Source organism: Vicugna pacos, chromosome 29, assembly GCF_048564905.1.
Source record: "Vicugna pacos chromosome 29, VicPac4, whole genome shotgun sequence".
Lineage (NCBI taxonomy): Eukaryota > Metazoa > Chordata > Mammalia > Artiodactyla > Camelidae > Vicugna > Vicugna pacos.
In genome coordinates this window covers 24,389,080-24,404,284 of record NC_133015.1, presented here as the reverse complement: position 1 = coordinate 24,404,284, position 15,205 = coordinate 24,389,080, and the positions used below count along the sequence as shown (strand labels likewise).

Sequence of the window (15,205 nt, the reverse complement as noted above, 5' to 3'; positions counted from 1 at the left end):
CAGCAGAGAGCTCTGTCTGTGGGCCTTCCCAGTGCACGACGACAGGTTTTGCATAAGCCTGAGAGTGGTCAGACGGTGGTAGGGTTTTTTTTTTCACTTCTTTTCCTTTTATTTTTTTCTTATTTTTTAAGGTGGGGTAGTTAGTTTATTAGTAATTAGGTAATTTGTTTATTTTCTAATGGAGGTACTGGGGACTGAACCTAGGACCTCGTGCATGCTAAGCACACACTCTACCACTGAGCTGCCCCCGCCCCCCTTTTTTCACTTCTCTACTTTAAACCTTTGCCGCGTGCACCTGGGCATGAAGGAGCACATTCTTGGCAGCGAGTCTCGCAATCTGGTTTGCAGGCACCACGGCAGTGGCCCTGCCGCCCCACTCCACACCCGGCAGGTGCCCCACTCCACACCCGGAAGGAGCCCCACTCCACACCTGGAAGGTGCCCGGCTCGGGTGTTTCTGCCCAAGGCTCAGGGAAACGAGCACAGCTCTGGTCCTCGGTGCACATTTTCCTTCTCAGAGGGGTGCCATTCACTGCAGCCACCAGTGACACAGCCCCTCTGCCCCTCCTCTCGCCCGCCCAGCCCGAGCCCCACGCTGGAGGAGGCCAGTGCCTGGGCCCAGTCCTTCGACAAGCTGATGCTGACGCCCGCGGGGCGGAACGCCTTCCGACAGTTCCTCCGAACCGAGTTCAGTGAGGAGAACATGCTCTTCTGGATGGCGTGCGAGGAGCTGAAACAGGAGGCCAGCAAGACCATCATCGAAGAGAAGGCGAGGACAATCTATGAGGACTACATCTCTGTCCTTTCCCCCAAAGAGGTGCGTGCCCCCCGGAGGTTCCCCCCCAGAGGTGTCCCCAGGAGGTGCTCCCCAAGAGGTGCCCCCTGGAGGCCACGGTAAGAGGGACCCCTTTGGCGTCCCGGCACCCCACCCACTCACAGCAGCTCCAGGATACGGGAGGGCAGGAATCAGTGGCCCCATCCTTGCCAAGCTGGGAAGACAGAGACCCCGAGATGCTGAGGCTGTTCCACTGTGCTAGGTCTGAGTTACGGGTGGGCAGGCAAAGGGGCTTTGCAGGAGGAGCATGGGCGGTGCCTGTGGAAAGGCAGATCGCTGGAGCCAGCATTCAGTGATCTGGGTGATCATTGCTTCCCTTCCTGTTAAACCACAGCGCGCGCACCGCATAGATACCACGCCCCGCTGGCGCCGAGGTGGCCGGGCCGAGGCTCCTCACCCCGCAGAGGGGACGTGTGAGTTCATGCGGGCGGGGGTGTCCTGTTCTGGGCCGTCTGGTGTCCAGTGAAGAGGCCAGCCCCATGGCCCGCTCTGGGCGCCGACGAGCCACGTGCAGGAGGGAGAGCCAACTTCGGAGGGTGAGAGCAGCGTCTCCCGGGACTTCATGAACTCCAGCACTTTGAGCAGATTCTCATGAAACCCTGGCCAGCCACCATCACCGTCACTCCCACTGCAGGGGCCAGCGCATTAGGGCTCGGTTCACCCGGCCTGAGGCCCCACAGCTAACCGGTGGCCGAGCTGGAACACAAGGCCCGGCCCGCAATGCTGGCGCTGCCGCGGGGCTTCCGAGGCAGACTCCGCCGCGCTGACAGCGCGGGCCCGTCCCCAGCGCCCTGCGGCGGGTCCAGCTCCAGGCTTTGGCCCTAGCGTTCTGAGGGAATAAGCCGGGGTGCACGTGTGCACCCCACCTCTGCTCCTTGAAGACTGCAGCACACTCATTCTCGAGTAGTCACCCAGGGCTGATGCCCGCCAGCAGCACTGAGGCTCAGAAGAGGTACAGACTACCGCCCCCCACCGTCCACCGAGTCAGAAGCTCCGTGGGGCCCAGAGACCCCGACCCCGTTCACTGTGCTCAGGTTCCCTTGCAGCCGCTGGCTTCCTGGATGACCTGGTTTGGTTTGGGATTTTTGAAAAATGAAACCAGTTATAGGAGTTTGGGATGGATTTCCAAAGGGGCCCGTGTCTAACAGCGCTCCCCTGTGTCCCCGCCGACAGGTCAGCCTGGACTCCCGCGTCAGGGAGGTGATCAACAGGAGCATGGCGCAGCCGTCCCCCCACATCTTCGACGACGCCCAGCTCCAGATCTACACCCTGATGCACAGGGACTCGTACCCCCGCTTCATGAACTCTGCTCTCTACAAAGACCTGCTCCGGTCCTTATCTGAGGAGTCAGCGGAAGCATAGGCCGTGAAAGCTGTTTATCGTTCATGAACTGATAAGTGAACTTGTGGGCTCCGCCTGGTACAGGGAACCTCGAGGCTGCGGCGGGATCTTCTGCTGGGTCGCCCTCGGGCTGTGGTAGAGAGGCAGTGTATTTACATTTGTAGGAGCAGTCGCGTGTTCTCAGTGGCAAAGACACAAGAGGACGTCTCACTGCCTGGAGCAGGTCCGTCCACGGGGACAGACAGGACCCAGATTCCCGTTTTACAAAGATGTGACCGCTCCTTGTAAAAACGGCATTCCACCTTCCTCTTAGGACACGTGTGTGCAGGTACACACGTGTGCGTGTGTACCTTACGTGGTTAATGGAAAGCACTGTGCTCTTAAGTGGATCAGCCTCGAATGTCTTGGAAGAGAAGTTGTGCTTAGAAAAGTTCTCTTGTCGAAAAGTTACTGTTACTTTATTACCAGAATCTGCCAACCTAAAGGAGGCATTCTTAAGTCCACAGCTTAGTGGTGTGCATCACAAAACGTTCAAGTAAGTGTACCTCTGTTTTTATTATTGGAAGAAATGTGGGCATTTTCACTCTAAAAAAATAAAGCACAAGAGTTTTATCTCCCCTGATGCCAGAATACGATTTCTTTGGGTCCTGGGCCTGACTGTGGGTCCTGGCTTCCTCTGATGACCCATTCCCATGTCAGTTACAGAACAGGGGCCTCCAAGTCCTCCAGGTAAGACTGATTTCTAGGTAAATGGGCACAACCCAGGGAGCCCCAGAAATCGTGGCACACAGCTGGGGGGGGGGCGCCCGCTGCATGGCCCAGCTTCGTACTGCTTCCTCTGGGAAGTCTTCTCTAAACCCCAAGGCTGGATTCCAGGCTAGCTTTTAACAACAAAACCCTCCTCTGCCCTCCCACGGCACCTTTTGTATTGCTGTTACCCTTACTGGTCTGTCTCTCCAAATACAGTGAGATCCTTGTGGGCAGAGTCTGGATGCCAAACGTCTCTGCATCCCAAGTGGCTGGCACATTGTCTAGCAAATTAATGTGTCCAGCCCAATAAAACAAGCCACCCCCCCTCAAAAAAAAAAAAAACCCCGAAGAGTTTTATCTCAATCTTTTTTTTTCACATGTAACTATTTGGGAAATACAAGATTAAGTCAGTAGAGGGGGACACGGACCTTTCAGCTCCCAGACTGGGATTTAGTTTCTAGATCCTACTGGTTTTATCACAGGTGAGTTGGATAACCTCATAGCTCACACGCAGAAAGACAGCTCTGTGGACCTAAACCATCCTGAAGAAGCCCGTCACCAGAGTAAAGGAGAAAGAAAGACCCCAGCACCGGAGTGGCCCGAGCAGCGAGCTGGGAAGTAACCTGCATGAGGCCCATGCCTCCTCCTGTCACCTCCTTCCCCTGGCCCTTCAACCAGACCATTTCTTCATCAGTCTTAGAGCCCCAAACCTGAGCCCTGCATCCTCATTCTCAGCAAAACATCTCACCTCCTGCTTGACTGTGGAAATTGTGGCCCTAACCCTGCACTGTCCCTCAGAGCCTGTAAGTCCACGCAGATCAGCATCCACTCCCACCCGCTTCAGTCCAGCCCCAGAGGAGGTGTGTTTCCTCCTCTTCAAGGCATCAACCCCGCACGTGTCCTTCTGACCCAGTCTCCTACCGTCTCCCTTTTCCTTAGACAAAGGGGATGTCACCGTGATCAAGGCATACTACAGAACTCACTACTGCCATGGAGCAATCCAGTGCCATCTGTGTGTATGAATGAATCCTGAAGTCCACCCCTGAAGCATCCTACAAATTCTGTGCAATTTCAAGGTCTACAGACAGTTATGTACAATCTGGCAAGCTGACTTGGTGGGGGTGGACAGCTCTCCATTTGGGAAAAGGTACACATAAACAAATGTAAATTCCAAACGGCTTAAAGATCTAAAAAAATTGTAAGAATAATGGAAGAAAATGTAGGCAATCTTTTTGTAACTTCAGGTGGAAACAGCCTTCCTAAGAAAACGTAAAGTCCAGAAGCCACACAAGAAACACTGATAGATTAGCCTACGTAAAAAGTTTCCTTCTGTAGCACAGAAGACAACAAAAAGCATGAAACACAAATACTGCGCTGTAAAACGTGCTAACGACCACTATGCAGAAGGCATCACGAGTGTCTATGAATTAGTCAGGCAGCTCTACAGACAGAAAAGGAAAGAAACAACACAAACTGCAAACACCAACCAGCTGGAAAGCAAGAAAACACGAGCGTCACAAATGAGAGAAGACAATCGCGTGACACAGTGAAGCAACGAGATGCCCGTGGTTACCGGTTCCCCCTAGACCGGCCAAAGGCAGGACGGTAGGTAACACTCAGGACTGACAGGGGGTCAGGGAATGGGCGTCCCCCCCCTGCTGGCAGCTGGGTGGACTGGGCCGACTTTTTCGTAAGCAGTCCGGTGATAACCATCATTCTGAATGCACGTACCCACTCGCTGAGCAGTCACACGTCCAAGAATCCGTATCACAAAACAGCAGGACAGAAACTACCCACAGGGGCCCCTCCTTTGAAGGAGGGGTGTACCCCCGCAGACTGCCTGCCCTCCGGTGAGAGTGCCCACCCCGCAGCTCTGTGCGTGGCAGGGGGCCTTCCAGGCGAAAGCAGCCGCTGGGGGGGGCGTGCACCGCGTGCTCGGTTACAGTGGTAACGCCGGCCGCCCCAGGAAAGCCCTCCCCTGGCTGGAACTGGGTACTGTTCCAAGGCCTCACTGTGGCGAATCAGAGTCGTTACAACCCTCCACGGCAGGACGGTGTCCCTGCTCACAGATGAGCAGGGAGAGGGGCGAGGTTCAGAGCCTCCCAGCTGGTCGTGGATCTGAACCGGAGCAGATCCGAAGCGCACGCCGAGACCCGCGGCGCAGGGCGCGTCTCCGGGGGAAGAGGGCTGGCCCGCGGGGCGCGCGCACACGCGACAGAGGAAGCCGAGCCGGGAGCGCCTTCTCTGCTGCACGACTCTGACCTAAAGGACGGGGGTGGGGTGGGGGGGTCCAGCCAGCCTCCCAGCCGGCCTCTCGGCTCGTAGAACTCACCAAGGTTCAGGTGGGCGGTTTTTCTTACTCAGTAGAATACGACAAAGTAAACATTTATAAAAAGTCAGCCTTTGCATATAAAGGTGATACTACTGTCTCGCACAGGTCAGTCATGTTTTTTTTTCCCTGTTACTGAATTAGGAGCTAAACCATTAAGTGTCTTTCCTGACATCGTATAATCAAAAATTTGTTTTGAATCATTTAACTTACAGCAGTCGCTGAACAGGTTCTCCCTGAGCAATGCCAACTTAATCCCTCGGGGGCTGAAACTGTGGCCTTGACAGGATAATCCGTCCACTGGAGTTACCTGTTCCAGTGGAATATTCTGGGAAGGCAAATGATCAAAATATTAACTATAAGAAAACTAGGAGTTAAAACTTGATTAGCCTCAGAACGAGAAGTCTAAATAAAATATCTACTTAAACAGAAAATGCTTTAAAAAGTAACTGCATGGTAAATGCAGGTAAAAATATCGTATATTTGAAAGTTGCTAAGAGAGTAATGTTAACAATTCTCATCACAAGAAGAAAAATCGTAAACTATACGTGGTGATGGATATATTGACAATCATCTTGCAATATATATACATGTCAAATCACGATGTCGTCTGTACAACTCAAACTAATACAATGTTATATGTCAATTACAGCTGACCCTTGAACTACATAGGGGTTAGGGGCACCAACCCTCCACCAGGTTGAAAATCGACATAGAATTTTAGTCGGCCCTCCACATCCTGGGCTCCGCACCTGTGGATTCAACCAACCGTGGATCCTGTAGAACGATAGTAGGTACTGAAAAAATCCACATTGTAAGTGGACCTGTGCAGTTCAGACCCATGGTGTTCAAGGGTCAACTGTAAACCACAATTCTTTCAGTTTTCAGTGCGGAGAGGATTCACGAGCATTTGACCTTATGGAGATGTATGGATGAACTTAAAAAGAGAATTAAAATTGGAATTATCCAGGAGGAAGGGGAATGGGCCTGAGAAATCGAGACACTCACCTGCAGCTTTAACACTCTCCAGATCAAAAATGCTTCTGTGATTAACCAGAAATCTTAGTAGTGCTCCCACAGGTTTTGATGTTCTAAGTACTTTTATTTAGAATCATTACATGTTTACTTAACTCAAATATTCATCCAAAATAATTCAGGATTAAAAAAAAATTTTTTTCCCATTGCTTGCTACAGAAATGCATCTCAAACTGGCTTAAACACAAAGGAAACTGCCTGGCTTTCAATTGCTGGTGGTCCGGGGTGGTTCCAGTGTCCCCACGGCTGGACCCAGACGTGCAGTGCTGTCCAGACCGTCCCTCCATCTCAACTTCCCTGGGCTCATCACACACGGTGGGGGATGGGGGACGGGGTACAGGGAGCCCCAGGGGCAGCTCCTGCTGGCCCAGCTAGCCCAGCCCAGGAGAAACAATGCTTCTCCCATCTTTCCCACAGTTACCCGGGGGAAGGAGCGCAGGGTGGGGCACTGAACGACAGGCCCTGCAGGGTCACGTGGAGGTGAGGTGTCCCCTAAATGAACCAGAAGAGACGTTTGGGAACGAGCACCGGAAAGACAAAAGGCACAGCTGTGCACTCCCCCTTCCAGGGCTATACATCGGCTATACTTCCTATTGGCAATATTATCAAAATAACTTGGATACATACTGGGAACCACGTATTAGGGCAAGAAGAAACCCTTTCATGTCAAAGCAGCTCCGTCTTCCAATTATGTAAACACCTGGGTTAACTGAACCGGACTGGATGGCCCAGCACCTATAAAACGTTCTTTCTCTTTGCAGTCAAGGTCATTAAGGAGAAAATAATAGTAATTAGGTGTCTTTTTATGGCGCGGGGAGAAGAACCAGAACAAGTCACTGGAGGCAGCCATCTGTGCTTTCATTTTCCATCTACCGGTTGGATAAACAAGTAGAAGAGTACACAGGACCATCTGAACGACTGTTTAATTAATAATAAAACTATTGCATCACTCTGCAGAACTGAAGTAGCAGAGAGACCTCCAGAGACGCAGGCTTGTGACACCTCTTCCTCTAGAGCCGGAGGCTGAAACATCGCCAGCCGCTGGTTACCCGCCTGCTCCTGCAGGACCCGACCGGTGGGACACTCTCCACGTCTCAGCTCCCACAGCCAAGACGAAATGGAACACAAACATAACCAAGGAAAACTATTTCATGAGTGCCTATTGCGTGACACCCGACCTAGGTTCTAAGCACAGCAACGAACACGTCTCCCGCAGACGCGTACTGCCCCACCCTCACGTCACAGCTCTCGGTTTCCAGCACAGCCACGTGATGAGATGTCCCGGCACGTCTGTTACTTCTGCCTGATTTCACCCCACTTCAGTTTCTTCAACCCAGTTCTTCATCACTACCTAGGAGCTCGTCAGGCAGTAATGCTCCTGTTTACCATGAAGTAGCATCTTCAATGTTGGTTCCTTGCTTATTTTTGAAACTTACAGAAATATGTGGATTTTACGTCAATGACTATTCACATTCCATTTCCCAGTGGGACATTCAGATCTTCCTGAGTGGCTAATTTCTACAGCTAAGTGGGCAAAGGGGGGCCACAGAGGGCAGGACAGAGTAACTGTTGATTAAAACTTCTAAAATCACAATACTTTAACTGTAGTTTTTGATTCAGTTCAAATCCCCAAGCACACCCTGCCCTGTAGATAATCACTGTCAAAATCTAGCCTGTTATTCCTCTTGCTGTCTTGTTGATATTTAACATTCTTCCACTTGTAAGGCACGCACAGATTCCAACGTCTGCGTGCACAGGAGCATCTCAGAGCTCCCAACACGGCTTCTCAACACCTGCACCGACGCTCATCACCTCTCAGCTGAGCAGAAAACCACGGTGGAGATTTTCTGCTTTCCCAGGACGGGTCTTCACGAGCTGCCACTCTGTCCAGCTCAGTTCCTCTGTGCGTTCATTTAAGTTACTTTGCCCTGGAAATAAGCATTATCAAATATCACCCTTGGGAACATTTACTTCCGGATACTTTATAACTGGCGGCTAGTTTTCAATGTAAGACTCACTCTCATATTACATCAGGTGCCCACAAGGGATGCACTCATGTGCTCTGCTCAGAACCACCCCCGTGCCCTTCAGCAGGGGTCCAGGAGGAGAGACAGACACTACAGCTCAGTACTAGTTCCTGCTTAAACCAGGCAGCCGTCATTTAACTAAAACAGGGCTTTAAAAACACCTGAACAGTTGAGAAAGGAGAACTTTTTAAACAAAAGATAAAGCAAGCATCAATGCCTAAATAAAATGACAAAATGTGATACATGTTTAGTAACAAGAAACTTTATTGAATTACAAATTTAAAAATGGATCACTTTATTTAAAAGTGGAGCTACTTTAATTTTATTCTTCTTAAACTTATTCTTTCAAAAAGGTACTTTACTTTTCAAATGACAGGTTACTCTGTGATCTGACAGAGCAGAGATGGGCCGGTGCCAGTGGGCCAGTTCTCACACAGGGGTCTTAATCTGCACTGAGATCGAAGGGAGCTGCAGTGAGCGATGGGGGGGGGGGGGGGCGCCCAGCACATGCTGAGGTCTCCCTATGGTGTCTGATGCACGCAGATGGAGCAGCATGAAGCATGGGCGTGGCACCAGTGGCCTGAAGACGTGCTACAGCAAGCCCACCGAGGAACCCACGTGAAAATCATCTTCTCTTACTCTTAACAAAATAGATGGCACACACTTAACTGTGAGGTCCTCACGGTAAACGAGCCGTGTCACAGCCCACAGACCTGCTCGTTCCACAACCTCCTTCTTATGCAACAGAAAGAGAGCCAGCAAATTAGAGTCAAGACAGAAATGTGCCCCACCCTTTCCACGCAGAAGGACCACAGCTGTAGTGACTTCTATAAACCTTCAAGTCCTTGGTCAGCATGGATCTCTAAATTAAAGTCAAGTCAGGAACTGTTCACAGTAACTACACTCTCCTAAAACGCTAACTTCTTCTTCCCAGTATGTCTTTCTACAAGGGGAAAAAATGGTAGAAAGCTTTCCTTCTTGGCCTGTGCTGGGATTTATGAAAAGCCTACTAAGACGGCAACAGTGTTCCACAAAACTAAAATGCACTACAAAGTCAAACAAGCAAATAAACAATAAACAAAACTCATTTCAACAAAGTCATGTTTCCAAACGTAAAATCTATTAAGAACAAGTAATAAACATGTACAAGAAATTACAAGAAGTGAAGATCACAGTTAGTTACAAATGCAAAATAATATCTAATTATCCCAGACTTGTGTACATAATAAGTAAAATCAATTTAATATGCTAGTTCAAATATTATGTACAATTTAGATAAGCTGGTCAAGTATTATTTGAATACACACCACATCTGATAAACTTATAATTATATTACCTCTTCTCCTCTTTAATATTTGCAGGTACATGCCAATATGGGAAAAAAATGTAATTTCCATTTGTGTATCAACTGAGAAGAATAACATTGCTACTGCGTATGTTTCAGATTGTAAAAAAGTTAAGGTACACTTTCCTTTAAGAAGAAAAAAAAGGTAAAAATAAACTGCCAAAAGTTTAATATCAACTTACTTATAAAAATGAAAAAAAATGTTTTGAAACAGGTACCATACAATTATAATGTGGTCTTCCTACTGGTCCGAAACTACAGAAGGCATTTAAGGAAGGGATGCTATGTCGAAAACATGACTAACCCAAGGGATATATGTTACTTTAAAAATCTGATTTGCAGGAAAACTAGTTGGTTGGCCTAGTCTTAAAGCTAATTACAAAATCCATTTTCTTAATGGTCCAGACATTTCGCCAATTCTTCCAACTCAACAGAACTGTCAAAAAAGAAGAAACATCGTGTGAGAATTTTAAGTACAAACCATGGGGTATACCCTCCCCCGTTTACGACAGCATGCTAGAGAAAGGGGCAGTTTTGAGAAAGATGCATTATTTTCCTGACGTGAATAGCCACCTGTACTAAGTGTTTGGCTCTTCCAACTTAGATATACTAGGAATACACAGAGGAAGAAATAGTATAAAATATTTTTTATTAAGTATTTAAAACTTAACAAAAAGTACTCTTCAATTTTTAGGTTAAAAAAATTCATTCCAAATTTGAACTTCTAGAGTAAGCCACTCCAGGCACCAGCTTTTTACATTAACTTCAACTTTGTTAAATCCGACAGGCACTGCGTCAAACACCACGCAACAGCAAACTGCAAAACACCCAGTCAGTCATCACCACCACCACCGCCCACCACGCAAAACCATCCCGAGCACGCTGCCTGGCAAAGCCAGACGAGCTCAACAGGGTTGAAAAAAAAGGAGCACCCCGCTCTCAGACCAATTAAAACACCTGCCGACTCAGGAGAGGAAACAGTTTCCAACCACGAAGGTCCTCTCAACACCACAACGTTCCCACTCAGAACTAAACCTCTGTGTGTAACACAATGGGTCCTGGCTTCAGCCCCTAAAACAGCACCCAGAGCCAAAGTCTCACACTATGTGAGGATACCTTCCCCTCGTCTGGCTTTTATTCACTTCTGATTTTCAGAAAATGTTTAACCTATGTGAGTAATTCAAAATAAGCATTAGACTAAAACGTCTAATGTAACTATAATTTAAAAAACAATCTTGTATAAATTTCACAAAAACTTTAAAAAATACCAGCATTTCTGGAGTACCAACAGTTATCAGGCACTTTAAATATCTTATTTCTGCTCGTCACCACAGCCTGAAGCGTAGGCCTTACTCACATTTACTACGTGAGAAAGGAGTTCAGAGCCTGTCTGGCTCCGAAGACTGTACATTCCTGCCCCGTGGGCCTCCCCAACCCCACGCCCCTCACCTCCCCCTCCATCCTGGGTGTGCTGTGTAATTCTTCCACCTCTGCGGCTGATAAAAGTCACTCAGGAATGAACCATTTCAGTGACAACTTGCCCACGTGGGGCTAACAGTGTGAATGAAGGCCCAGTGAAAAGCCCCCGAACCCCGACAGTGCTCGTCCGGGGCCCCTAAATCAGCATTAGACACACAGGCTGGATTCAACCAGGCACAGTAGCTGTTCCAGAATCAAAACCCACGAAGACAAGGCAGACACACGCACAGGTTTTCTTCAAGAGCAGAAGTCTAAGCAGCTGAATGGCTCCAGCACGCCCAGGAAGGCGGCAGAGCGACTGCCCACCTGAGACTCCACCCGGCCCTTCCTGCACCAGGCCACCGTGACGGCGGGTAGGTCAGGGTGACACTTCACATCCAGTGGGGCCCCAGTGCTGGGCAGTGCGAGCACGTCACATACCCGGACCCAGGCAGCCCCGTGAGTGGGGGGCAGGGGCCTGGGGACGCCCTACCTTCCATCGATTTCCACACTCGTTGCAGACAACGAACGTCGTCATGGGCTCATCGGCACTCCGCGTCTGGACCTGCGGCAGAGTCAGGGGAAGATACTTCTCACAAAACTACACAAAGTCCACGCTAGACAAGAACGTTCTACATGAAGATCCAATAACCACCAAATGGTACCACAGTAAAATGTGCACGGGCCTGAGAAAAGTTCAAATAAGCTAAGTAACGTGCAACGAACACACATCTCCAAACTCCACTTGTCCAAGTCCTCCTTGTTTGTCTTTCCATGTTTAATGTACCCCAAGTAAGTGGAAAAATCATCTAAAGTCACAATTATACTTTTGGTAGATGGCTAACAAGTAAGAAAAATTTTCATCATAAGAAACACAGAAATGTTATTTAAAAGGCATGTCAATTTTCTCTTAAAAATTAGCAAAGCTGTAAAGCTTACAAATATTTCATTCCTACAAATATAAACTGCCACAACCTTTCTAAAAGTTAGGCAGCAACAAGGCAAGAGCCTTAAATACCCATTCTCTGTGACCCAGGGACTTGGTATTTGGTTTGTTGTAAGGTGGTAATTAGAAACACTAATAAAGGCCCACCTACAGCTCAACACCACTCATCATGCGCACAATGCAAATTAAAACCACAGAAAGTACCACCTCACACCCGCCAGAATGGCTGTGAGCAAAAGGACAAGAAACAGCAAGTGCTGCCAAGGACGGGGAGCAAAGCGAGACCCTGCGCACTGCTGCTCACACACAGCGTAAGGTGGTGTGGCCGCTGTGGAGCACAGTATGGAGGCTCCTCAAAAAATTAAAAATCAAACTACCATACGATGATCCAGCAACTCCACACCCTGGCATGTATCTGAAGGAAATGAAATCAGTATCTCAAAGAGATTATCTGCACACGTGTTCTTTGCAGTATTATTCACAATAGCCAAGATGTGGAAGCCACCTCAATGTCCTTCAGCAGATAAATGGATAAAGGAAAAAACGGCATATATACACAAAAGAACATTATCCAGCCATAAAAAGAAGGAAATCCTGCCATTTGAGACAGCATGGATGCACATGGAAGGCACCGTGCTAAGTGAAATATGCCAGACAGAGAAAGACAAACACTCTGTGACATCACTCACATGTGGCATCTAAAAAAAAAAAAGCTGATTTCATAGAAACAATAAATAAATGGTGGCTGCCAGGGGCTGGGGTGGGGGAGGAAATGGGAAGCTGCAGGTCAAAGGGCATAAAGTTGCAGTTACAAGAAGCAGCTCTGAGGAACTAATGCACAGCATGGTGACTGCTGTTAGAGGAGAGCTAAGCATTCTCACCACCAAAAAAAAAAAAAAAGAAGAAAAAAAATTAACTATGTCAGGTGATGGATGTGTTAATTATCTTGATCTTGGTAATCATTCCATGATACATAGGTGTGTCAAATCATCACACTTTAAATATATACAATTATATTTGTCAATTATTCTTCAGTTAAAGCTGGAGGTAAAGATTTGTATACAAGGATATTTGAAGAGTATAATTTTATAACAACACAAACACTGGAAACAACAACATCCAACAGGGAAATAATGAAATGCATTAGGGTCTATCCATCTGATGGAATAGTATACAGCTATTAAGATGCTTATGAAGGTTTTTTAAAAACTTAAAGGAAAATGCTCACACTATAGTAGTTAACTGGGGTAAAAGTATATAAAACGACTTACAATATTTAGCTGCAACTACATTTTTTTAAGAACCCACAAAATACTATAGGCACTAAAATATGGATGACTGTCCTCTGTGGATGGCAGGTTAATAAGTGATTTTTAACTTCTTGTTCATACTTTTCTGTATTTTCCAAATTGTTTGTAAGTAGGTATACTTACACAATAATTTAAGTAAACTTAATACTATTTTTAAGTGTTTAATTTTCTGTCAATCAAAAAATTCGACCTCAATTAAAAAAAAAGAAAAGAAAATTCCCTAAACCTGTTAACCTAAAACGTAACAGTTAGTTGTTCTTTAGAGGGAAAATTTTGAATTTAACAGATTATAGATATAGCACAATTTATTTGGCAAATGAAATTAATGACAATAATTAAAAAAACCATCTTCACACACGCACATACAAACAAAACAACTATTAACGTGGCTCCTTTCAACTGTTTAAGAATAAAAAGGTTAGTCACAACATGTATGAAGATAAAAGTAATCAATATGTTGCAAAAAAGAAATAAATTATCTGGAAACTAGGTAAGCTAAAAGTACCAGGACCCAAGCAAGGAAGGAAGAGCAAAGAACTTTCCCTAAATTACATGATCCTGACAAATAAAAAGAATTATAGGCTGTTTACAAATTAACCAATAATCAACTGCTAATTAGCTCTTAGAGAAAGAACGTGGCCATTTCCTTAAATTCTGTAATATCTTACAAATTTCATTTAATTTATACAGCTTTCACAGTAACAATTTCTAAGAAAGGCTAACTACATTAACATATTTTTAATTAACAGGAACCTGTCGGCAGCATCCCTCGCGAGAGAACGAGGGCCCGTGCGCAGCCACGCACCTGCGTGTAGGTGCAGTTCTTCTTCTTGCACTTGCCGCACGTGAACAGGTCCGTCTGCGTCCCCCCCGTCTTGGCCATCTGGTGCTCTCTGATGGCCTCTTTGGTCAGGTTTTTCCGCATCTCCTTGAGTTCGTCACTAGCCATTTCCTACCGGGGAGACGGCAACACCATTGGTCACAGGCATCTTCTGCACACATGCTGAATGCTTTTTATGCTCCATTAGTTTAGTAATAGGACCAAAATCAACTCTTAAAGTTTCAAAAGTGAAAAATAAATATTTTTCCTCACAGGACTCATAAGAGTTTGCTTCCTCTTAAAAGGTTTTCAAATACTTACAGGTTTGTGTGTGAAAACTGGCTTTAATTACCATGTATAAAGGCTTGTAGACAATGTAACCCTGTAGCAATGGGCACCTCTAGTATCCAGACTGGTGTCTACCATTGTCCCCACACCCCCAAGACTGGAACCAGGGACCTTGGAGGAACGTGTGATTTCAGCCTGAGTCAAGACATGCACAGGATGAGTCAAGGTCATCTTCCTGTGCCAGAAAGCACGGAAGCCACCTGACTACCGTGGTTAAGTCACATGGAGAGAGGAGCTACAGGAAGGAGCCCCCACTGGCCACAGGTAGGACGGCTTCTTCAGCCATCATATGAATGGCTGGAAAGGCCAATCTCCATGGGATAAATACAGTCGCAGGGCCATGATGACACTCAGAAAAGAACAGCACAAACACAAGCAAAAATGACAAACCACTCCCACCCCCACCCCCCTGCCCCGGCAGTTACTAGGGCTCCACCCCTGCTTCTGTAACTGTGAAGCGGAGGGAAAGAATGACACACCTCCCCTGCCCTTCCCATCCTAACCAACAGGGCAACCCGGAGCCCTCACTCAGGGCAAGTCCTTCTTTATCAAGGAAATCCAGCTAACACACGTGCAAGGAATGACAGGATTTTACAAGTCTCTTATTTGCAACTCCCAGTGAAAGAACCAGTTCAGGCAAGGATGACAGTGGACGAACACAC

The 15,205-nt window shown here is 47.3% G+C and overlaps 2 protein-coding genes across 5 annotated transcripts in view; one reads left to right on the top strand and one right to left on the bottom strand.

Annotated features, from left to right (window-relative positions):
- Positions 1–2,788, top strand: part of RGS20 (regulator of G protein signaling 20) — a 40,052-nt gene extending 37,264 nt beyond the window's left edge. For all 3 annotated transcript variants that reach the window (XM_072951983.1, XM_072951984.1, XM_072951985.1), the window contains 2 exons: positions 582–816; positions 2,008–2,788. In XM_072951983.1, the coding sequence (XP_072808084.1) occupies positions 582–816; positions 2,008–2,196 (424 nt within the window). In that variant the 3' untranslated portion in view covers positions 2,197–2,788. The remainder of the gene's footprint in view (positions 1–581; positions 817–2,007) is intronic.
- A 7,025-nt stretch (positions 2,789–9,813) lies between these two features.
- The window catches only part of TCEA1 (transcription elongation factor A1), a 28,338-nt gene continuing 22,946 nt past the window's right edge, over positions 9,814–15,205 (bottom strand). For both annotated transcript variants that reach the window (XM_072951971.1, XM_072951972.1), the window contains exons 8-10: positions 14,181–14,327; positions 11,613–11,684; positions 9,814–10,097 (exon numbers count right to left, since the gene is read on the bottom strand). In XM_072951971.1, coding sequence (XP_072808072.1) covers positions 10,089–10,097; positions 11,613–11,684; positions 14,181–14,327 — 228 coding nt within the window. In that variant the 3' untranslated portion in view covers positions 9,814–10,088. The remainder of the gene's footprint in view (positions 10,098–11,612; positions 11,685–14,180; positions 14,328–15,205) is intronic.